At 32.5% G+C, this 23659-nt stretch overlaps 3 protein-coding genes, 1 long non-coding RNA gene, 1 other non-coding gene and 2 pseudogenes across 5 annotated transcripts; 3 read left to right on the forward strand and 4 right to left on the reverse strand.

The window, feature by feature from the left end:
- Positions 1 to 2005: 2005 nt before the first annotated feature.
- On the reverse strand, positions 2006 to 3052 carry LOC131170519 (uncharacterized). The gene is made up of 2 exons (XR_009141275.1): positions 2797 to 3052; positions 2006 to 2216 (listed from the first exon to the last, which is right to left on the reverse strand). It is a non-coding gene; the product is annotated as an uncharacterized LOC131170519 (long non-coding RNA).
- Positions 3053 to 5603: 2551 nt separating this feature from the next.
- LOC110654180 (uncharacterized) lies at positions 5604 to 7377 on the forward strand. Its single transcript, XM_021810083.2, has one exon. It carries the CDS (start codon positions 5762 to 5764, stop codon positions 7136 to 7138), a length of 1377 nt encoding a protein of 458 aa, XP_021665775.2. The 5' UTR covers positions 5604 to 5761; the 3' UTR covers positions 7139 to 7377.
- A 480-nt stretch (positions 7378 to 7857) lies between these two features.
- On the reverse strand, positions 7858 to 8877 carry LOC131168941 (glycine-rich domain-containing protein 2-like). Its single transcript, XM_058143070.1, has 3 exons — positions 8686 to 8877; positions 8365 to 8538; positions 7858 to 8283 (listed from the first exon to the last, which is right to left on the reverse strand). The coding sequence occupies exons 1-3, from the start codon at positions 8875 to 8877 to the stop codon at positions 7858 to 7860; spliced, it is 792 nt and encodes a 263-aa protein (XP_057999053.1).
- A 236-nt stretch (positions 8878 to 9113) lies between these two features.
- Positions 9114 to 11426, reverse strand: LOC110654162 (glycine-rich domain-containing protein 1-like; annotated as a pseudogene).
- A 1119-nt stretch (positions 11427 to 12545) lies between these two features.
- On the forward strand, positions 12546 to 12618 carry TRNAA-AGC (transfer RNA alanine (anticodon AGC)). Its single transcript has one exon. It is a non-coding gene; the product is annotated as a tRNA-Ala (tRNA).
- A 1526-nt stretch (positions 12619 to 14144) lies between these two features.
- LOC110654181 (CBL-interacting serine/threonine-protein kinase 8) lies at positions 14145 to 19507 on the forward strand. Its single transcript, XM_021810086.2, has 14 exons — positions 14145 to 14813; positions 15080 to 15142; positions 15250 to 15321; positions 15422 to 15529; positions 15613 to 15687; positions 15800 to 15853; positions 15940 to 16065; positions 16770 to 16859; positions 17284 to 17406; positions 18136 to 18255; positions 18532 to 18648; positions 18873 to 18929; positions 19023 to 19097; positions 19245 to 19507. The coding sequence occupies exons 1-14, from the start codon at positions 14655 to 14657 to the stop codon at positions 19344 to 19346; spliced, it is 1341 nt and encodes a 446-aa protein (XP_021665778.2). The 5' UTR covers positions 14145 to 14654; the 3' UTR covers positions 19347 to 19507.
- Positions 19508 to 19906: 399 nt separating this feature from the next.
- Positions 19907 to 21033, reverse strand: LOC110654163 (pentatricopeptide repeat-containing protein At3g24000, mitochondrial-like; annotated as a pseudogene).
- Positions 21034 to 23659: the final 2626 nt, after the last annotated feature.

Here is a 23659-nt window from a genome sequence, read left to right on the forward strand (position 1 = left end):
TTAATATTAATTTAATTTTTTTTTATTTTTAGGCACCATTATTATTATCATTACTTTCTTAATTTTTATGATTTTCTTTTTATTTTTCTTTTAAGCATCATTATTATACATTTACTTCCTTAATTTTTATGATTTAAATGATAATTTTGTTTAATAATTAATTGTCAAAACTCAAGATTTTGATAGAGTTTGTAATTACAACACAATTATTATCTTATAGTAAAAATTTGCCCCAGCCAATTTCAAAGAACAATGTCATCTTGTAAAATCATAATTTAAAAATTTTAGGAAAAAAAATATATTAGGAATGAGATAAAAAAAAAAGGAACAAAGATAATATATTACAAATTAATTGAAAGAAGTAACCATAAACATTAGAAATTAAAAAGAAAGAGATTTTTTTTTAATGTAAAAGAAAAATAAAACCAATAATGAGATCTTTTTTAATATTAGAGAAATAAAAAAATAAATGAAATACTAAAGAAAATAATTATTTATAAGGATGATAAATAGTATTTTTGCATTTAATAAGGTACAATTTAGTTTAATAACAAAAATAATATTTAATAAGTTGTGGCATTAGTCATTGTAATTGTGAAAGTAGACTTATCTTTTATTAAAATACATAGAATTATTATATCGCTTTAATATAAACTTGAACTTAAATGAAAATGAACTTAATAATTACTAAATTAAATATTTTGCATAGAAATTTATATAAAATTAATTAAATTATATATAATGAATGCATAAATTTAAATATAAATATTTAATTTAACGATCGTTAAACTTATTCTCATATAAAATCGAACTTATAATAATTACTCTATCCGTCCATTTTTATATATTGTTTAAAGTTTTTACATGATGTATAATAGTAATTAAATTACTTAAATTATAACAAAGTACTTCTTAATATGATTAAATTATCTTTTATTTCATTTAAGAGTGAGGTGATAAAATTGGTTTAAAAAGTTATAAAAATAGTTATTATATTTAGTAGAGTTAAGGAATAAAAATTGAAAAAAAAAATTAATACTATTTAATCTTCTTAAAATGACATATAGTTTTAGACAAAACAATTTCTTAAAAGTAACAGATAAAAGTGGATAAAAGAAATGCATTTAAAAATTATGTAAACTTAGTATTATTGCACAATAACAAAAATTAGTATAATTAGAAAAAAATTTTTGTATAATTCTTGTCCAGTTCCAAACCCAAACCCAACCTTGCTCAGGACTAGTATATTTTTGAAAATTTTACTATTTAGTCCTTGGATTTTTACTGATATTATAACTTCGTCTTTGTATTTTGAAAATTAAATGATTTAATCTCTCACTTATATTTTCATTAAAATTAAAGGTCATTCCATTTAATATTGCTATTAGTTTAAGTGAAAAGACAAATATATATATATTTTTTTTTAATTAAGGAAAATTTACTATTTGACTCTTGAAGTTTGATCAATATTATGATTTGATCCATATATTTTGAAAATTGAACTATTTAGTCCTTCACTTATGTTCCCCTTCAATTAAAATTAATTATTATTAAATAAATTAATTCTTTTTGTTCTATAAAAAGAATTCAAGAAAAATTTTAATAAGAAAAAAAATTTAATAATTTTAGCAATTATCAAATATAGGGATCAAATAGTTCAATTTTCAAAATATAGGGGTCAAATTATAAAATCAATCAAATTCAAGGATCAAATAATAAATTTTTCTTAATTGAATTAAGGTGTATTTATCTTTTTATTTAAACTAATGGTAATATTAAATGAAAAGATTTGTGATTTTAGTGAAAACATAAATTAAGACTAAATTATTTAATTTAAAAAATATAAAAATTAAATCATAATATTGATCAAAATAAAGAAATTAAATAATAAGTTATCCTATATATTCTCTTGACTATATTTTGTGCTTAAAAGTGAGGAAAAAGAAAAAAAAAGAAAAGAAACTAAGAGTAATGTCTGTCTAGAAGCCACTGCAAGGTGCATGGATGTGCTAAGAAAATGTTTAATAAATTAGTCAAACATATTTTCCTTATAATAATGAAGTAACAATATTTTTATTCTATACTATTATTGTTAATGTAAACCACAACGCCTCCATTTGGTAGATGACCAAGTCATGCCACAACGCTGATTGCAATGCTGGCACTAATGATGCCACTATCATAATTGTTTGTTGGACTTGGAATAGACCACCTGCCTACAAAAAAAAAATCCCAAAACTCGTGTTATTAGTTTATGAGACTCAAAAATTGAAATGAGCATTTAATTTAAATCAAATCGAATCAAATCACTTAAATTGAAAATTAAATTTTTTATAAAAAATGCAACTGAATCGAACTAATTTAAGAGAGGAATTGAATCAAATCGAACCATTTTGATTTGATTTGATTATATTCAAAACCATCAGTTTGCCTTCAAATTCGAATGTCTAATTTCTTCCCCAAATCACAAATCCCTAATTTCTTCCCCAAATACAATTACACAAACCATCAATAACAAATTAACACAGAAAAAGCAAACATATTCAACAAATCAAAAAAATTAACAACTTAATAAGATATAGATTCATTACACTAATATGAAAACTACAAATCAAGAAGCAAACACAATATAAATACCCAGATTAGATGCCAGATCATTACAACATATTCAACAAATCAAAGAAACAAACCAAATTTTTCATCAAATTTAGTTAATAGTATAGATTTGATGTTCTTCAAAGCCCAAAATGGTGAAGCGAAAAGCACTATTTAAAGAGTTTCTAGGCAAAACGATACCTAGATCTTAAATTCAAATAGCATCTTGACTTTACCCATTTGGGATTTGAGTGTGATGATCGAAGATGCAGAAGATGATGCATGAGTGATGACTTGACGGTGGTGATGGTGTTGGCGTGCTACGAAGAAGAAGAAGAAGCGTGAAGATGGGTTGATAGTGATGCGTAGAAGAAGAGAAAGAGGAAAAAGAGAGTCATGGTGTTTGCGAGGAAAAAGAGAAGAGAGGGCTAGGTTGGTAGGGGCAGCTGAGAATGGGTAAATGGTTAAAGTTTAGGGATAACATGTTATATATATAGGCGGATTAAAACGATTCGATTTAGAGAGGGAAAACGGTTCAATTTACACTTTAGAGAAAGAAATTGGTTTGGTTCATTTTTTTCTCTATAAAAATCGAACCGAATCGAAAAACTAAAATATTAAAAACTCAAAATCGAACCTAACCGAATCAACTAAAAAATCAAACTGATTAAACTAAATTGGCTTGGTTCAGTTTGATTTTTCGATTAGGTTAGGTTTTTACACAGCCTTACCCTAAACTAGTACAAAAGATGGGCGTAACTACTTAGGAAGCCAGGAGGGCTGTTCCCAAATTTTTTTTAATTAAATTTTTAATTATAAATTTTTAATTATAAATTTTTATATTTTTTTAAAAAAATTATTATCCACCCTTAAAAATTTTTAAATTAAAATTTTATTTATAAATTTTAATGTATTTTTTAAAATACTGTTTATTCTTCTAATATTTTCATTTTTTTTCAACCTTTATACTTTTATATAAATTTTGTTCATAATTTTTATATTGTTTAATTTTAATATCTTAATATTTTATATTTTTATTTTAACCTCTATAATTTTGTCAAAGATTTGATTTAACTTCTTTGTAATAATTATTTGGCCCCCAAACGTAAATTTTTAGTTCTGCCCCTAATAGAAGAGGTTACATTCTTATACTAATCATTTGATGAAGTGGGTTTCAAGTTTGTTTCATGGTTCTATTGATACCATTGAATCATTCTTTGTGGACTAAATTGCATCAACCATATTTTAATTCAGTAATTCAACTTCAATTTATTAAAATAAAGTTTTGTTTTAGAAAAATCTCTTAACTTGCAATGGTAAGTTTTCAAGTTAAAAAAAAAAATCTTTTTACAAAAAAAAAAAAATATTTTTACCCTCTTTTCATTTTTTTTTCTCTTTCTTACCTCTATAATTAAATTAATTAATAATTAGTATCAATAAAATTATTTTATTTTAATTAAATTTATTAATAAAATTATTAATTATGTATGTTATTTATTATTAATATAAATTTAATTTGTAACAACCTGAAAAATAAAAAATAATATAATAATAATAAGAAATTTTAAATTTTAAAATATTAATATATAATATTTTATAAATATTCTAATTTTTATATAATAAATAAAAAATAATAAAATAATAAATAATAATTTATAGATTTATTTTAATTAAATATTAATTTAATGTTAGTTAAAAATAAAAGAAAATGAACTTGAAAACTTGATATTATAAGTTAAAATAACTTTTTTTGGAAATAAAATTTAAATTAATAAATTTTATTTAATAAATTAAAATTAAGTGATTGAAATAAAATAATTACTGAAATTGGGACAGTTGGTGCAATTTATCATCTTACTGTAAAGCCATATATATAATGGAACTAAAATCAAAAGATGAGTCAGAAAAGCAAGATGCTTGTTTCAAGAATTGGACTTCACCACACATTTGTTCTTGCTGTTTTGTTCCGGTAGTACTGGGCTTGGATTAAAAAAAAAATGATTTAATTGAAAATTTTGATTTAATTTTTTTAATAAATTGATTTACTTTATTTTTTTTTATTTTTTAAGAAATTACTATTTAATATTTTTTTCTTAATAGAACTAATTATTTAGTTTTTTTAATTTAAAAAATACATTAATTAATTTCTATATTTTTTTTATTTCATTTGCTTTTAATCTATCCGATCATTTTTCAAAATATATTTTTAAAAATATGAGAATAAATAATTAATTTTATTAAAATAAGAGATTAGATAATAATTTTTTTTTTAAAAAATTTTCTATTTAAATTAATTTAATTTTTTTAGAAAAAAATAAGTAGAATTGAATGTTTTAGTTCATTATTATTAAATTTAAAACTAAAATTAAAAATAAGCAATGAGATATGAAAATGAATTGAAAATAAGTTAAATTAAGCATCCATGAAATTGTTTCCTCTAAAGTTTGTTACATTTTCGTATTTTACTCTTACTTTATTATAATAAAATCTCTCAATTTAAAAAATATTACATAAAAATTTTTCAGCTTAAGAAATATTATACAAAAGTCTTAGAATTTCATCAAATCTCGAACTAATTTGATATATAACAATACCACATAAACTTGATATCTCCGACTAATAAATATAAGATTAAGGTTGGAAGAGAGAGATTAATATAAATTTTATGTGCCACTTTAATTTTATTAAATTTTTTTATTTTATAATATGATATTATTATATATCAAATTGATAAAAAATTATGATAAGATTCTGATATTAGAAATTTTTATATAATTTTTTTAAATTGAGAAACAATTTCACAACTTGATGGAGAGTTGATTGTTATTATATTATTACATTTGTAACATTAATCATCAAATTCTCATTCTTTGGTCCACATGGAAATCACAATCCCTTCGGCTGCCTTATCATTTTGCCTTCTTAATCAATCAACAACCATGTGGGCAACGCTTCCCGGGCCCCACCAACTCACACAACTATTAGTCTATTAGACCCCACGCAGCCGCAACCACATCATAAAAACAACGCAACTCATCTCCACCGTTTTCCACGTTTCTCTCCAAATTGCTGACAACTCTTGGATGTGATTTTCATTTTCATTCAATTTCTCCAAACCCTAACCCTACAATCAATCCTTCCTTCCCAAACGAGAAAAATTCTGCAAATGGAAAACGTCTCTTACTCTTCTTATCCTGATTCCGGCGACTCGTCTCCTCGCTCTCGCGATATCGACGAGAGCCAGTCGTGGGACGAGCTTCCGTCCAATTACAAAATCAAATTAATATGTAGTTATGGAGGTAAAATCCAGCCGAGACACCACGATAACCAACTCGCTTATATGGGTGGTGATACGAAGATTCTCTCCGTCGAACGCAATGTCAAGTTCTCGGTGATTATGAACAGGCTTACTTCTCTCTGTGGCGATGCTGATATATGCTTCAAGTATCAGCTACCTGGTGAGGATCTTGATGCTTTGATTTCTGTCACCAACGATGAGGATCTCGAGCACATGATGCTCGAGTATGATAGGTTGTATCGCGCGTCGGCTAAGCCCGCGAGGTTGAGGTTATTTCTGTTTCATTTGAATCCTTCGAGTTTTGGATCTGATGAAGTGAAGTCGGAGCGGCTTTGGTTTGTGGACGCTTTGAATTTTGTGCCAGTGCAGAATCAAGAAGTTTCTTCGCCTCCTGCGGCAGCGGTGGCGGCAACAGTGACGGCTGGGAATCCAGACTTTCTCTTCGGGTTGGAAAAGGGGGCTGTTCCCGTCGCGAAATTCATGGATACAGCGCCGCCACCGCCGACGGTGCCCGTTGGGAACGATGTTTCCGCTGGATCCGAGTGTGGATCGGAGGATCGGCACGTAATTGGTGATACGGTAATTAATCAACTGAACCCAGATTTGCAAAAATTGCAAATATCTGCTGCTCAGGAGCAGTCTAGAAAAATTGAGGAGGCAAACTCTAGGGGTTATGCTGTCGAGTACTGCGCTCAACAAGTTAATGAAAAAATTCCTCCCCAACCGTCACAGGTTGCGATGCCGGTACTCATTCCTGTTCCCGCCACCTACTTGCCGGAAAGGCACATGAACGCTAGTGGTTATACTATTACTGTCCCTGGAACTGAGCATACAGTTTATCAAATTCCTATGGCGGCTGCTATGTACCAAGCACCAGCATTAAGACCGGTGACCGGACAAGTGGGTCAGGGATATTATGGACTGCAGAGGGTTGTACAGGAAGTTTACAGAGAGCAGCCACTGTACAATGCGGTACCGCCAACAACAACAGTACCTTCACTCCCACCACAACAACAATCGCCAATGGTAGGGGTTTACACCGAAGGGATTGGAATTGGACAGGCTAAAGTTGGAGTAGCCGAGCAGGGATATGTGCAGGTTGGTTACGACAGTGCAGGGAGGCAGGTTTATTATACTACTACCCCATATCAGGCAGTTGCAGCAGATAATAGCGCATTGAATCAAGATGGTAAGGTTCAGGTTGTTGGTGCCAATGCAAAGGGTCCGCAAGTTTCATCTATGTGATTTTTGGTTTATAAATTATTGATTAGACCGAAGAGTTTATTACAAGAATAAGGAAATGATTCTGCAAAGCTTTCGTGTGGTGGATATTGCTATGCTATGGAAAACTAACTTTGAGGTGTTGGTTTGAGATCGTTTAATATGTACATGGGGATGGGGGAACACTGTTAATGTAAATTCTGATGATGATTTATTTCCGATTAGATTATTGCACTTGACAGGACTTTCTTCTAGTTGCTAAATCAGGTAAAGCTCTCAATTTTGTTGTTTCCCAATTAATAATAAAAAAACTATATTATTTGTGAAAAATGAATCCATAATACTTACTTTCACCATGTTCAGGGTTTAGGGGGATCCGTTAATTTTGAGCTTTTATGGTCCATCAGTTGTTTTAAATCCCAGTTGCATAGGGACAAGAACCATGTGGTAGAGCACAAATAGCTAGCAGCGGCCAGCGTGGTAAACGCTCCCCTTACACTTTGCTGCTTATTTAATATTAATATCACGCTAATGACACCTATTTAAAATTTCCCCCCACTTTGAGTATACAGAAGATTCAAAACTCAACTTAAAAAACAAAACGTAATAGGGTAGTTTTATGTTTATTAAAAGGTGATAAACAACACATAACTTAAGACTTTAACTACTCCAGCTAATCTTATTCGTGTAGGCTAGCTTAAAGTTAGAGCTTAATGAAATATATGATGTCATGCAGAACGATCCTATTTTGTGTTACAGCCACCATGACACCCACCACAACCACCACCTTTACAGCCCCCTCCCCCACAACTACTGCAGCCTCCGCAAGAACCGCAACCGCTGCCCTTCACTGCAACTCCTGCATGGCAATTGGTATTACATGAGACAACTTGGCGGGAACACTTTGTGCAGCTTATCGTCGTTGCTTCAGACCCATTGCCACATTCTCTGTTGGACGTGCTATCCTCGGTAACTTCAATGCCCTCTTCAATAGACTCCCAACCAATTTCACACTCCATTTTTGAGATCACTACTTGCTTTGAGGCATCATCCACTTCAATAGGACTGTCCATGTTGGCAATGAGATCACAATCACAATCCTTCCTCAAAGTATTAGAAAGTAAAAAGGCCAACAGTATCCCGGGAACTACTAGCCATTCTTCATTGATCTGTTCAGCAAAGTATTAGAATCAAGTGCCAACAGATGAGCCTATAACCTTGTAAAACTGTGTTCTTGACAAATACCATACCTGCCGAACGCCAGACTTCAAATTGAATAATGCCACAGCTTTTCCATAAGGATATTCTGCAGAGAATTCAACAGCTGTCATCAAGCTCTCTGCACTTTTATGTTTCTCACAGCTTCCATTTTCATACTTCAGTTTTCTACCGGGTAAAATAACCACCTGGAGGAGGAAAACAAACTAAAATCATCAAGCTGCACTCAGAACAGAGATTTTAAGATGGAATTGCATTATTCCCATGTGTTTTTCCAGGAAGATTCCAGGTCTGAACTGGTCAGCATTTCATCCAAGCATCTGTTGTTAAGGTGGCTTGAAATATATCCTCACCTTCCGGAAACCTGTAAGCTCATAGATGCGACCAACATTGTTGAGTTCATCCTGAAGCTGAAACCGCCAGCTGGAGTTTAGCAGAGACCATCCTGTTCCAGAAAACTCTGCAAGTACGTGAGTTTCACCGGAAGTTGTCATGCCAACAACTTCCTTTTCGAAACAGTAGCCATCTTTTGCCTCCACTTTCATTGAATCCCTGATAATAAACCAAATATTGGTGAATCCAGTCCATCAAAATGTCTCATCATATGCAGAATTCCATGCAGTAATGAGAAGTATAGAGAGATAATTAACAAAATGACAGACTAAAACAAGAATGTAGCGAGCTTAGTGGCAGTAAGACCAACAACTAGTCACTAGTACTTCTATTATGGAAATGGGTCACTAGGGACCAATCTCAACATTGAGACAAGCTAGGCTGTTCATCAACAGTATTGTGTATCACTGTCAATACAGAATTGCCAAGAAGTTAGGAGAAAGGCAAAATGTTCACTTTGAATCAAAATTGCTGTTTGAATTATATGTACGCACCTCATTTGAAGGCGCATGATCTCATTGTTAGCCTCATCGACTATGCGAGTCCAAACTTTGCCCTGCTGATGTGTCTTGACCAGGTGCAGCATGAATGGTGCTTGGACTGGAGAAGTGAAAAGACAGAGCAGTGCGTAGTTTGATAGGCTGAGAACCCAAAGTTCCAGAATTTGGCATCAACTCAATCCACTTTTCAAGTGAGAGTGGAGACTCTGGTTTCATAAGGTCCTGTAAAGAGATTGATGCTGTACCCAACACTGTGCCAGGCCTTGCAAGATGCAGAAAAGGAGATGAATATGTCACAAGTTGACAGACAACTTCGCCTATACGCTCACTCTGGAAAACAGCTACTTGTTTCTCCCCTGCCTGTGAAAATATGCTTATGCTTCCGTTGCCATAGAAAAACAAATTTGGTTGTTTCTTACTGAATGTTACAAAGAGGTTTCCTTCACGCCTGGCAGGTAAGTTAGTGACCTCCACAAATTCCAGCATAACCTAAAAAATAAAATCAGGAACTATATTAGCCCAATCCAACTGCTCATGGTGGAAAGATCGTCTCGCATAAGCAACTGGGTTTGGTTTCTGTTTGTTATGGACAATAGCAGATTGTTATAAACAAAGCTCAAGAAAATAAGGTAGAAAAGGACATTTCAGACTACCTCCGAAAACATTTTCTTGGTAATTTGAAGCATACTTCGATACTTATTGGAATCAACCACTTTCTTGCTCAAAGTATCCAGTTGGCTCAAATTGATTGCGAGAGGTGATGGAGCACTGCCTCTATACATAACTCCTGCCCTCCAGTACCTGGAACCGAATGTCTCTTCCCACTGTTTGGCGGTTAGTGAAGACCCAATATCCAGTTTTTTGTCTTTGGTTCTATCCGAATCTGTATCATCATGCTCTAATACCCTCCCCAGTATTGCCACCATATCGTTGCAGTAAGAAACAGGACACAGTTGGTGAGAGTGCCAGATGAGGTCAATGTCATAAGTTGGAACACAGAATTGCCTGATGGATCTCTCCTGGTTTCTCTTTATCAAATGCAGAAATCCCTTGTATCTAGCTGCAGCTTCTTCAAGAAAGACATCATTTTTCATATGGGATCTGCACACCTGCCACAAATATTGAAGCCAAGGTGGATTGCTCGAAGCTCATAATGTTAAAGACGGTGTTAAGCAATCAAATCCTTCAGAACATTATTAGCTATAATCTAATAGTACATAGGAAATAAAACATTTACGTTTTGCACCAGTCGAATTTCTTCATTACCTGATAGTAGAAAGAACTCTGCCTTTTGACAGCCGAAACCAGATCATACGTGGTACTCTTCTGAGCTCCCAAAACATTGTTGCCGCTATCCTTTGATATCTGGGTGCTCATATCCAATTCATACGGTTCACTGGGATACATCCTGCTCCAAATTTCTTCAGTTTTCTTTTTGCAGGTTGCTTGAATGGAGGATACAACATTCTGGTTGCCAAGGATTCTCCCATAGAGTTCCTTACAGTCATTTTTGTAGCGCACCTAACCAATAATCCCAGAATGTTTATTTCAGAAACTATTAACATGTTCCCTAAAACCTGCATCTTTCTTTGCAGGATATGATCCAGAGACCTACCGGATTGAGCCTATGGCAATGCCAAATCCATTCACAATCAAGTGGCACGACTAAAGGGCCTTCTGATAATTGAGACTTAGCATGTTTGGCAAGCAAAGGAAGCCAACAGTATTTGTACCTGAAATTGGAATTGTTAGAAAATTTGCAAACAAATATTGTTGAACATGTTAAAAGAAATCCATTACAGAAACTGTTAGCATAATTACAGCAATTAGCACAATTACAATAATTAGCATGATTATTGAAAATTTGTATAGCATAATTACAGCAATTATTATTCTTATCTAAATTAACTTATATTTTCATATATAAATAGATGTAATATCTCTGTAAATAAGATACAGATAAATACACAATCGTTTTCTTCATTATTTGTATTCTTTCTTCAAACATAAACAAATTGCAGAACTTGGTGTAGTGCGTGTGACCTATAAATAGCCCGGTCTAAAGCAGTGTCTTCATAGAGTTGGCGATGCCTATGGACTTCTGCAAGGAATTGTAGCTGCTGTTTAGCTGCAGCTACCAAGTCTTCACTTATTGCAATCTTCTGTGCTTCAACCCACTCCAGTTCCTGCTCCTTCTCCATTCTTCACTCCTGTGTTAATTCAGAGCAAACAAAAAGCAACTTCAAGATTTAAATCTTTTCACCCTGTTCTTGTCCGTGGGTATTGGTTGGTATTTATAAGCTCGAAGTTCATATTCTGCACTCAAAATTACAATGCATCATGGATATGCGATGTCATGTGAAATTCCTGCAATGATAATTTCCCGGAATGAAATGGGAATTATAGAAGAATAAACGAAACTGGTATTGTTCTGCTCTGTTCCTGGTCCTCATGAGTGCTTTATGGTAGTGCTGCTGTGCAAGGTTCTTGGGTAAAAAAATTGTATGGATCGGAAGTTATTTTAATATTTTAATTTAGTTTTGATTTTTCACTAAAAATCAAATTAAAATCATATTAAAACTAAATCAGATCAAAAAAAAAAAAAAAATATATATATATATATATATATATATTTATATTTTTTTAATATACTTTTAAAATATATGTATTTCTTTATATTTTTTAATAATTTTAATTATAAAAATATTAAATTATCTTCTAATTTTATATATATATATATATATATATATATATATATATATATATTCATAACTATAGTTAAGTATCACACAATTAATAAATAGTTAAAGTATATATTATATGATATATTTATATTATTATATTATATAATATATTTTATTTCAATTAAAGATTATATAATTTAAAAATAGTTAAAAGATATATTATATCATATATTATATATTAATAGCTCAATTCAAAATTTAAATATTAATTTAAATATAATTTTTAAAAAAAATAATTATATAAAATTATTTAAAAATAAAAAATTAAACCAAAATCAAATCAAAATAAAAAAAAATCAAAAAGTACATTAAAATTATACTAAAATTTTAACTCAATTTTAATTTCTAAATAAATACTAAATCGAATTAGAGTTGCACACTTTATGGTGACGTCTTAATTATTTCTCTGAAAGTGGACGTAGTTCGCGGAAACATGGGGCACGCAGGTTACGAGGGTCAGGAGTTCTACTTCCTCGGACGGTTATAGTTTCACTGGCATTGTCTTCTATGAATTGCAGACAAATACTTTCGACTGTTCTTGTAATGATAAAATTTATAATAAAAGTTTAGATATCTGGGGATGTAGCTCAGATGGTAGAGCGCTCGCTTAGCATGCGAGAGGCACGGGGATCGATACCCCGCATCTCCATTTTTGTATAAACAGTCATTTGGTATAGAGGTGGCCACGGTTTAGGAATCGCCGGTTACGGTTCTTGAACTGTCGGTTCAAATTTAATAAAATCATGAACCTAAATCAAATCGTCATGGGACGGTTTGAAAGATAATTTTTGAACCGCCGGTTTCGGTTCGAGTCCCGATTTAAAACGGTTTAAAGAACGGTTTGAAAGCGGTTTAAGAGCAACTTAAAGGAAAAAATTAGAGAAAAATTTTATTGATTTAGAATTTAAGTTATATTTGTAAAAATATTTTAATTTTTTTTAAAAATCTTTCAATCAAAATAAAATAACTTATTTTTAAGAAAAATTTAATAAGCAAAGACTTGAACTTATTAAAAAATTAGAGATAAAATTAATTTAAAAAAAAAATAAAAAAATGTACATGAACTTAATTTTGTCTATGTATCCCTTTAGGATTTAGAAGAATCAAAATTTTCAGTTATAAGTTGAGAAAAAGGAGATTGGAGTGGTTTGGTCATGTAAAGTATAGACATAAGAAAACTCCAATTAGACAAGTAGAACATATTGGGTTGAGGATAGAAAGAAAATAATAGGTAGACATAAACTGATTTGGAGGAGAATAATACAACATGATCTAGAAGCATTACACATTTTCGAGGATTTTGAGAGTGAAGAAAGAGAATCCATATATCCGATCCCAATAAATTTTTAGGATAAAAGCTTAGTTGAATTGAGTTAAATTGAGTATTACTTGCCATTTTTTAAAAAATTATATGATAATTGATAATTAAAAAAACATAAAAGAAAAAAAAATCAAAATAGAGGGTATTGAAAATTTTATTGAATATATAAAATAATAACAGAGTAATTGAGATAGTATTAAAAATTTCAGTGAGCATAAAAATAATAAAGTAAGGGAATTGTGAAAGTACTGAGAATTAAAAGAAATGTAGAAAATAATTATTTAGAAAATTTGAGAGAAATTAAAAGAGTATTAAGAATTAAAGAGAATGTAAAGAATAATTTTATAGAGAATTAATGATATATATATATATATATATATATATATATATATATATATATATATATATATATATAAATGAATTAGGAGTAGAGTAAAGTATTAATTGAATTTTTTTGTATTTAAATCGCCGATTTGGTCCGGTTCGAAACTGCCGGTTCAATTCGGTTCGGAATCGCCGGTTCACGGTTTCTAAAAATTATGAACCTGAGCTAAACCGTAGAAGGACGATTTAGGTCCGTTTTAAAGCCGGTTCCGATTTTGACCGGTTTTGGTCCGATTTTGATTGAACCGATTCCGGTTCGATTCTGATTCGAAACCGGACCATGGCCACCCCTATTTGAATAGCTAATGATAAGCCCAACAACCCCATTACATTGGTATTGGATAAAAAAACTAGAGCCCATTAACTGAGAGTAGCTTTTTTGGGGTACCCAATTTTAAACCATCTTCGGCCCAAAAACACAGGGTCCTTTTTCAGAAAAATATGTCAGCGATCCAGGTAAACTGCAAAACCTTTTTACTATGAAGTCATCGCCCAACAAACAAAGCTAGCTGGCAGATCCATTTGTCAACAAAACCCATCTCAAATTCCAAGTTCTCTCACCAAACACTGATTTTCCGATTCTAACCATTGTAATTGTCCGCAATTTACAGTGTCCCCACCCGCCGTAGAGAAACTATATTATCAGATTCCTTTGGACCACAACCCTTTTTTTTAAACTGATCTTCAGTTGCACAAGAAAATTCCGTGTGTTTATGAGCTAATATTTCACAATCCAAGCCTTAGTGCTTTCAAGCTCTAATTTGTTGTATGATTCTATTTATATTCCAAAATTCCACTTGTGTGGGTTTTTAAATTCCAAAAAGTGAAAAGCTCCTTGTTCTTTGCCTTTGCTTTGTTGAAAATCTTCTCTTCCCTATTTTAAAGTGAGAAAGAGAATGCATTGGTGAGATTTGATTGAGAAGCAAGCAAACAAGATTTTAATCGGTTGTTCTGCAAGAAGAAGAAGAAGAGAGCAAAAGATGGTGGTGAGGAAAGTAGGCAAGTACGAGATAGGGAGAACTATCGGCGAAGGAACCTTCGCCAAAGTAAAGTTCGCGCAGAACACTGAGACCGGTGAGAGTGTTGCCATGAAAGTTCTCGATCGCAGCACCATCATCAAGCACAAGATGATCGACCAGGTAATTTTTCCTTAATTTTTGTTTCTTTCAACCATATTATTATTTTTTTTAATTATTCAAATGCAAGATTTTAGATTGGAAAGCTTTATAATTGTAGTATATGCCTTTGATCGACTCAATAATGCTATATACTAACTTTATGTTGCTCCCTCTTCCATAATTTGATCAAATTCAGGACTTCTTAACTAAAGAAATTAATTTCATCTGCTGTGATTCGAATTTTAGTTATCATCCCTTCCTTACATCGTCTCTTTTTTTCATTGCAGATCAAGAGGGAGATATCTATAATGAAGCTTGTCAGACATCCTTATGTAGTGCGATTGCATGAGGCATGGGATAAAATTTTCAAATTTATTCGATGATACCAAGTTTTGCAGTATATTATATGAGACATTAGCGGTTCTTCTTAATCCTGACCTGTACTGGTTTTCTTTAGGTTTTAGCAAGCCGCACTAAGATTTATATAATCTTGGAGTTCATTACAGGTGGTGAATTGTTTGATAAAATAGTGAGTAGTTTAATTCAGACCCACACTTCAAAGATGGACTAGCTGTTTGTAGTTCTCAGATAATTTTGATGAAGGTTTTGTTTTTGCTATGTTATTGAAGGTGCATCATGGACGTCTTAGCGAGGCTGAAGCAAGGAGATACTTTCAACAGCTTATTGATGGAGTGGATTATTGCCACAGTAAAGGAGTCTACCACAGAGACTTAAAGGTTTTCTCTGGACAATATCTGCAAAGCTATTGTTTGGTTTCTTTTACATTGAAATCTTAAAGTCCTTTTCATTTAATGTACAGCCTGAAAATCTTCTACTTGATTCACAAGGAAATATAAAGATTTCAGATTTTGGTCTTAGTGCATTGCCTGAACAAGTAAGGTCCTAGGCAAGAGCTCTTGTTGTATCCCTATTTGAAATCATTGTAGTTCATTGTAGTCAAGAAAATAACAATGCATGGGTTATTACTTAATGATGCTTGTGTATAGGGAGTTAGCTTGCTGCGGACAACATGTGGAACTCCTAACTATGTGGCACCTGAGGTAACTTTTGAGGGTGTTTTGGCTTGTGTGTTCAATGCTACCTTATTTTCATTTCCGTTCAACTCAATTTTCATCATCTGCTCTAGGTACTTGGTCACAAGGGTTATAATGGTGCTGTGGCAGATATCTGGTCCTGTGGGGTCATCCTTTATGTTTTGATGGCAGGATATCTTCCATTTGATGAACTAGATCTCACCATGTTATACAGTAAGGCATGAACGTATATCATATGTAGCGTATGATATTTACATTGTTCTACCATATTTATTACTGTCCTTCATTAGGTGTTGTTACGTACTCAAGGAGGAATAATAGGAAGAAGAGAGATATAACTATTGCAAGTGTAGCTATTGATGCAGCAAATACTAGTAGAGAATTAGACATGTGAAATAGATATATTCACATGTGTACATAGAGGATCTGGGTATTTTTGGAGGGAATAGAAGTAGTTATTCTGTTGTAAGTATTGTAACAATCAAAGAAGTAGTTAGAGATGTAGTTACCAAAGAATTAGCAATTGTATAATAGGCAGCAGACTCTCTTGTAAAGAATTATTCCGGAAAATATCTGAAACAATAGTCTTCCTACTCTTTCTTTTCTTTCTCTCTGAAATTCTCCCCTTTCTTTCTCTGAAATCTCTCTTTCTATCCCTTCTTTCTTTCTTTTCTGCTCTGTTAAGGATCTAAACCCTAATAGGTACATTTCCAAGTGGATACTTATATTACTCATCATTTTTTTTCTGTCTCTCTGTTCAATTTGCCCATCTCAATGGTTCAAACTTTAGACCTGATTGAGCTGTCCCTTCAACGACATTCATTTCGCTTCCTAGTTTATGCAAACTGCTGCTTTGATTATCAATATGCATCCATGTAAAATTTAAGTTTGTTGACTATTTTTAAAAAATTGTCTTCTGCAGATCGAGAAGGCAGAGTTTTCATGTCCTTCATGGTTTCCAGTAGGAGCAAAATCTTTGATTCATAGAATTTTGGATCCAAAACCTGAAACTGTAAGTATTGAATGTGGTACAAGACATTGGTCTTATCAGAGGACTATTGAAATGACAGAAATTTTGAAACTCAAACAATATGACTTAAGCTATCTTGACATTGATATATAGGGAAAGAGAAAATTGCTTAGGATATTTCTTTTTATGCCCAACCAAACTGGATTTATTCTCTCTTTCTCTCTCTCTGTGAAATTTGAATTCAATTTTATGTAGTTGACAAATCTGATCAAGATAATTCTTGCATCATTTCATATGCAGGAATCTAATGTGATCTTTATATGGTGTGTACTTGATGTCATGATCTAGTACTTCTATCTGGCAATTTTGCCTTTTTCTGGTTCTTGGAATCCCATCAAAATTGTTGTGGTAAATATAATGGCTTTAAACTATTAATATGGTTGAGAAGCTCTATCTCTCCATGCAGCGTATAACCATCGAACAGGTAAGGAATGATGAGTGGTTCAACAAAGACTATGTTCCTGCAAGACTTATTGAGTATGAAGATGTGAACCTGGATGATGTAGATGCAGCTTTTAATGATCCAGAGGTTGGTTCACTGCTGCATGTGTTCCTATAACATGTTTTTTGAAACTTAAAAGAACTTTTTTAATCATGCTTTTGGTGTTTATTGCCGATTTGAGTGTTTTATTAGTTATATTTTAACAAGAATATTTTTTTGCTAGCAGTAACTAAACCCTCCTGTTCTGGGTATTGCTCCTGCTTTTCATCCACAAATTGGCAGGATAAGGGCCAATCCTCCTTGATCCTTTTACTGAACATCATATATCCTGAACAGTTGTGTGTTAGGAAAATGCTTCAGTCACCGTATGACTGCTTAGGAGATCGGGCTAAATTGACTGCTAACATTTGTCGTTTGCTTTATTTTGAAAGAATCATTTGGTCCTTGAGATAATGTACTACAATTGCAAATTATAATAAACTATTTTAGCATTTGGACACTCATTTTTTTTTTTTTTAATGTAGACATTTTCATAACTATTTTTGTGTTCACTGGAGCTTTCACTGTACACTCATGTTGTAATTATCTGGATGGATTTATTGGACAATCCTTAATTGACATCTTTTAGGCTAATGGAAGTCCTAGATACTCCTATTGTTTGGTATCCACACTAATTATTTCTTTGGCTTTATGCTTGAATGAGTGAAATATCTAATTGAAATTGATGGTGTCCCAATCACATGCCTTAGCAAAATGCTTTGTGTATAATATCCTACTATCTTTTAGTACCATTGTTGATAAGATTGCTTACTGTAGGAACGAAAGACTGATGAATTGTGTGGGAATGAGGATACAGGACCATTGATTCTTAATGCATTTGATTTGATAATTCAATCTCAAGGCTTGAACCTCGCGACACTATTTGATCGTGGAAAGGTATGATTCATCAAGTATGGTTATATTATTCTCTTCATTTTTCTCTCTTGAAGAGTTTCTGATTCACATCACGACCTTAATATGATGGGATATACTTGTCTAAAAGCACTATAAGGCTTCACAGACATGTTTTAAATTTGACCTTCTATTCATCTTATCAAAAATCACTGGTCAAAATTTTTGATTTCATCCCTCAAATACTTGTTCTCATATAACTGCTTAATATATTTTGCTTCAATATTCAATTTGAGATGTCTGAATTTCTTGCTCTAACAGGACTCTTTGAAGCATCACACACGCTTTGTTTCACAGAAGCCAGCAAGGGTCGTGTTATCAAGCATGGAAGTTGTTGCACAATCAATGGGTTTTAAGACACATATTCGTAATTATAAGGTAGAGAACTTGGAATTTACCATAATACATTTACTTTTTCAGTGCTTCTGCAATGTTTCTTTCTTAATTATAGTTGGTTTGTACGATTGTACCTTTGTTACTGTACTATTCTATTCTATTCTATTATTATGTACTTAGCACTTGCATAGTACAAATTTAGACCGAGCAAACTTACCTAATAGTATATTACATTCAATCTAAGTGATTGTTTCTTCATTTTGTAGATGAGAGTGGAAGGCCTTTCGGCTAATAAGACTGCGCATTTCTCAATTATTCTAGAAGTAGGTTTTCAGCCCTAATTTGCACTAGATTTCCTTCTGCTCTTTGCTTTTAGTCTACTGTACTTTAAAATTTTTCTTTTTTTTTGGCTGAAGGTGTTTGAAGTTGCTCCCACATTTTTTATGGTGGATATTCAGAAAGCAGCTGGAGATGCTTCCGAATACCTCAAGGTCAGTTGTGTAAAATCCTCTTTCATTAGCATATCATGTATTTTTTTGGGTTCGCCTAGTGATTGACATATTAGATTCTGTTTGTTTGTGTACATGCCCATATGTTTTGATGCTAATTAGAAGGCGATGTACTTATCATTCTTGCAGTTTTACAAGAGCTTTTGTAGCAATCTTGATGGTATCATCTGGAAACCACATACCGAATCAAGCAAATCTAGGATCAACAAGTCAGAGAGCAGAAAACGCTGAATATTATTATTATTATTATTTTTTCTCCTATAACATCATCATTCTGCTAGCAGCACATGTATTTTAAAGCAGGTTTGCGAATTTCATCTATGCACAAGTACTATTTTCAGGTTTTGTTTCATGGTGATTGTTACAGCTTACATTGTACAACTTTAGTCTTGCTTAACATCTTCAGACTTTCTTCCCCTATCTCAGGGGGAGAAGGGGGAAAGGGTAAGGGGAATGGGGGAAAGTAATTAGCTAATATTTGTATTGAGTAATGTTTGTAAATCTTTATTGATAAAGTTTTTTTAATCTTTTAGCATTGGTGATAGTGATAAGCATGCGAATTGACATTTTTCAATGATTATAAATTTGTGTAACTTCGTAGCTTACAGTTGATCTAAAGATTGTAGGTTTTACAGATCTGTATAATGAAATTCTTGAGCTTAATCTCGCCCCTTAGACTAAAATTCTATATTGTTGTCTTCAGGATGGTCTAGCTAATTTTCCCACTTCCTGGACAAGTCAGCCACCTATCTTTTGTGGACAAGATTAAGAATAATTGTAAATCGACAACATTTACGGGAAGGGAAGAAAATAAAATGAATAATTGTGAATTAAGTGAAGAAAATGATAATCATGATTAATCTAACTCAACCATGCTAAGGTATCAAAGAAGATCACTAATATCTGCAGAAGAACAATGTCCTTCAACAAATCTATGAAACCGCCTGCTATCTCGAACGATGATTTCCTTTCCCTACTGCGCGGCAATGAGATTACCGTAATAAAATCATAGCAATTCTTGCACATGGAAACATTCATGCAAACCCTTATTGGTGTATCCTTTTGAGTATTCAACAACCCATAAGCGATGGCCAACCTCTCACTGTGGTATGCAGTAGATGAGATCATATTTTCGTCCTCATCATCATCATCACTAACCTCCATGTGTTGCAGTGGCTGATGTCTGAGATCTTTTGCTTTATCAAGCAATTCATCCAACAATTTGAATATCTCTGCATTGTGAGGATGCGACCGGCCATTGGTTTTAAGCAGATGAACTTTGTCCTTTATGCTAATCCAGCTCCAGTCCTTGAATTTTCCTAGTTTCTCCTCCCCCAATTTTCTCACCCTGGAAACATCATGCCATCTTTCTGCAGAGATGTACATATTCAAGAACATGACACAAGTCTTAGTATCTTTTGGCTTGACTTTGAGCAACTCTTCTACATCATAAAATCCAAGCCCTTGCTTCCTATGATATCTGCATCCATCAACCAAGAGTGACCATATAAACTCGCTGGGGTTGAAATCCATTTTCTTCATAATATCTAAAGGTTCTTCCAGCCGACCCAACGTCACAAACCTAGAGTTCAGGCGTTCATAATGGTCCATCACAGGCTTAATTCTGTATTCTTTTTGCATCATCTCGAAGTATCCAAGTGCTTCGTCAACAATTCCAGCATGGCTGCAAGCAGCCAAAACACCAACAAAAGTAATCTGGTTTGTCTAAACCCTGTTAGCCTCATATCCTCAAAAGTTGCGGTGCTGGCGGTCACTGACCATGCTGTGCAAATCGAGTAATCAGTGTAGTCCATGATATCATAGTTCTTGTGGACATCTCCACAAAGGCCTTACTGGTTCTTCGAATGCTTCCACACTTACCATACATATTAACGAGTGCAGTTCTGGTGTGCCTTAAAAGTTACAATCAACAAAAAAGTAGAAATCAGAATAATAACAATAATGCAATTTGATCAACTATTGAAACAAGCCAAATGTTCACACAATTGTAACAAATTAAACACTCTGCAAAGAATTTTAACATGCACCAAACATTCTAGCAACCCAAACAACTCAACACAATGAAAACAACTCAGAAAAAGGAAATTAAAGAAGTTGGAAGAATGGCAAGCCAATGCTGGTTGCATGCCAATGGAGTTGTCTTGATACAACTTGATCAATTCAATCTTGTATGATTGAATCACATCAGATTTGAATATGCAAAGTACACGCCGACTTGAAATTAATTCAAGAACAAGGATCCTACATGCTTCTTGAACAATCTTGAATCAATCTTGGATGAATTTCCAAATCAAGTCGTCACACCATAACGGTAATAAGACGCAAAGTACACGGTACTCTTATGAAGAGATAAGTGTAGGATTTAAACAAGCATAAAGCTCAGAATTATATTGATTCTCAAAACTCAAAACCTGTTTACATAATGTGTGTATGGCCTATTTATAGACAAATTATATAAGCCAAACGTAAAGAAAACACACTAATTAGGAACTTATGAAATCTTATTACAATAAGTAAAGAAAAACTAGAGAAGAAACATTCTTGAAGCTTCCAGATAGTACTGGCAGAAATCCCTTGAAGAATGGCCTTGAAATCATGTCCCACATAAGAAAGAAGTCTCCAAAAGTAGGCTGCCACATCTTGGACAAATTTGAGAGATAAAAGAGTTCATTTTGAAAAGTCAACTTCCCTTTTAATGCTTCTTTAATCGGAAGAAAATCTCTGAACTCCCTTTTATTAAAAACTAATCTTCCTTCATTGAAAAAGTAAGATTCTCCCTTAAAGTAAAGAATGTTGGCTTGTCAAACTACTTCAAGCTCAAGGAACCCTTTGGGATGCCACATTTGTAACGCCCTTACTTTAGGTAGTCCGTACATTCTATTGTTCCAGTGACCAATGTCTGTCCGGATAATCAGAATATTTGAAACAATATTTAAACTAAAGTGAGGAGTCATAAATAGCCTAAATAATGACTAAGAAAAATTAAGAAGAAATTAAAGAAATGAAATGCAAAGAGCTTAAATGAGCCGAAGCTCCAGCGATGAGTAATCATAACGGAAAGCGACTCTGAAGACAGTTGCTAACCCTAGACTCATGGGGAAACCTGTAAAATAATTATTTGGGACTTAAGTGAAGAGTTATTGAGGTTTAAATGACAATAAAATGCCAAGAAAATTTATGTCAATCGATACAGATAATTATAACTCAGTAAACACAACAAAGGGCATTTTGGTCATTTCACCCTCAGAGATGATTTTTGACCAATATGTCCATTTAACTAAGTGAGATTTATGTCATAAAATATGAATAAATATTGATAAAAATTTAATAGAAAATGAGTAAAAGAAAGAAGAAAGAAAAACAAAAACAAAATGAAATTAAATTATAATTATTACATGAGCATGATGCAATGATGATGTAATTAAAATTTCCCAACCAATTAAAATTTGACAAACCTAAATTAAAAGATATAAAAGGGATTAAAAAGAAACAAAAATAAGTCATCTTCTTCCTCATTCCACTAGTTGGCCGAACCCTCACCTAAGCCACCCTCCATTAAAGCTTCGTCAAGCTTCCAATTCCCACCATTTTCTACCATATTTTCTCACTATCCAAACACAAAAATTATTTATTTAACTTTGAGAAGAAGATTAGTGGCAAGTAGAAGAGAAGAAAGTGAAGAATAGGGAATTTGGAAATCTCCTAATCAAGGTTAGTGCAACTTTTACCACTTTCCTTTTCTTTAACTCTTGAAATTAGTTTTAATGAAGTTGGAATTTGGTTAAAAATCGAAGAAATGATGTATAAAAAGAACCTTTGAATTTTCTGTCCACTTTGATTTAATAATGGATTTATGAATTTGATGAGTTTAAATATGTTTATGGATGTTGATGAATGCATAGTTATGAATTAGAATGAAAGTTTGAATGAATTACATGAGTTGGGAGAAATAAAGAATTAGGGTTTGGGAAAAATTGGGGATTTTGTGATATGATACAAATTTGAAGTGTTTAAGGTCATAAATTGACCATTTGATGAGATTTGGTTATGAATTAAGGTGAAATGTTGAATTGAATTGTGAAATGGATGAGTTGCCCTTTGAGTCCAATAGGTTTAGGCAGCCATAAGTAGAGTTATGTAGCTTCAATTGGTGTAAGGCTAATAGGAGGTAAAACTAGGGACAGTACCATATTTTTAATGAAGAGACCCTGCCCAGAAAACCAATACAAAGTGACCTAAAATTAGGTTGAATCTGGGTAACCAAAATCTGGACCTGGAAAAATGACCATATGAATAGTAATTGTTCTAATAGGCATAACTTTGTGTAGAGAGGTCCAAATCACCTGATTCTTGAACTCATGAAAAGCTTAGACATAGTAGAACATCTTTCATGAAGAACATAAACCAAAATTCTGACCATAACCTAATCAAATTACTAACCAAAATTAGCTCATCAAAATTGCTAGAAAAAAAACTGCTCAGAAAATTCTGGACATTGACCAATCCGACCAGTTATGGTAAAA

The sequence above is a fragment of the Hevea brasiliensis genome, chromosome 2 (assembly GCF_030052815.1).
Source record: "Hevea brasiliensis isolate MT/VB/25A 57/8 chromosome 2, ASM3005281v1, whole genome shotgun sequence".
Classification (NCBI taxonomy): Eukaryota; Viridiplantae; Streptophyta; class Magnoliopsida; order Malpighiales; family Euphorbiaceae; genus Hevea; species Hevea brasiliensis.

Coding starts and splice junctions, on each gene's coding strand:
- LOC110654180 (XM_021810083.2), top strand. CDS start 5,762: ATGGAAAACGTCTCTTACTCTTCTTATCCTGATTCCGGCGACTCGTCT.
- LOC131168941 (XM_058143070.1), bottom strand. CDS start 8,877: ATGAAAGTGGAGGCAAAAGATGGCTACTGTTTCGAAAAGGAAGTTGTT. Junction 8,539..8,685: donor AGCTTACAGGTTTCCGGAAG/GTGAGGATATAT, acceptor TGATGATTTTAG/TTTGTTTTCCTCCTCCAGGT. Junction 8,284..8,364: donor TGAAGTCTGGCGTTCGGCAG/GTATGGTATTTG, acceptor TTTGCTGAACAG/ATCAATGAAGAATGGCTAGT.
- LOC110654181 (XM_021810086.2), top strand. CDS start 14,655: ATGGTGGTGAGGAAAGTAGGCAAGTACGAGATAGGGAGAACTATCGGC. Junction 15,854..15,939: donor CTAACTATGTGGCACCTGAG/GTAACTTTTGAG, acceptor CATCTGCTCTAG/GTACTTGGTCACAAGGGTTA. Junction 16,066..16,769: donor TCACCATGTTATACAGTAAG/GCATGAACGTAT, acceptor TGTCTTCTGCAG/ATCGAGAAGGCAGAGTTTTC.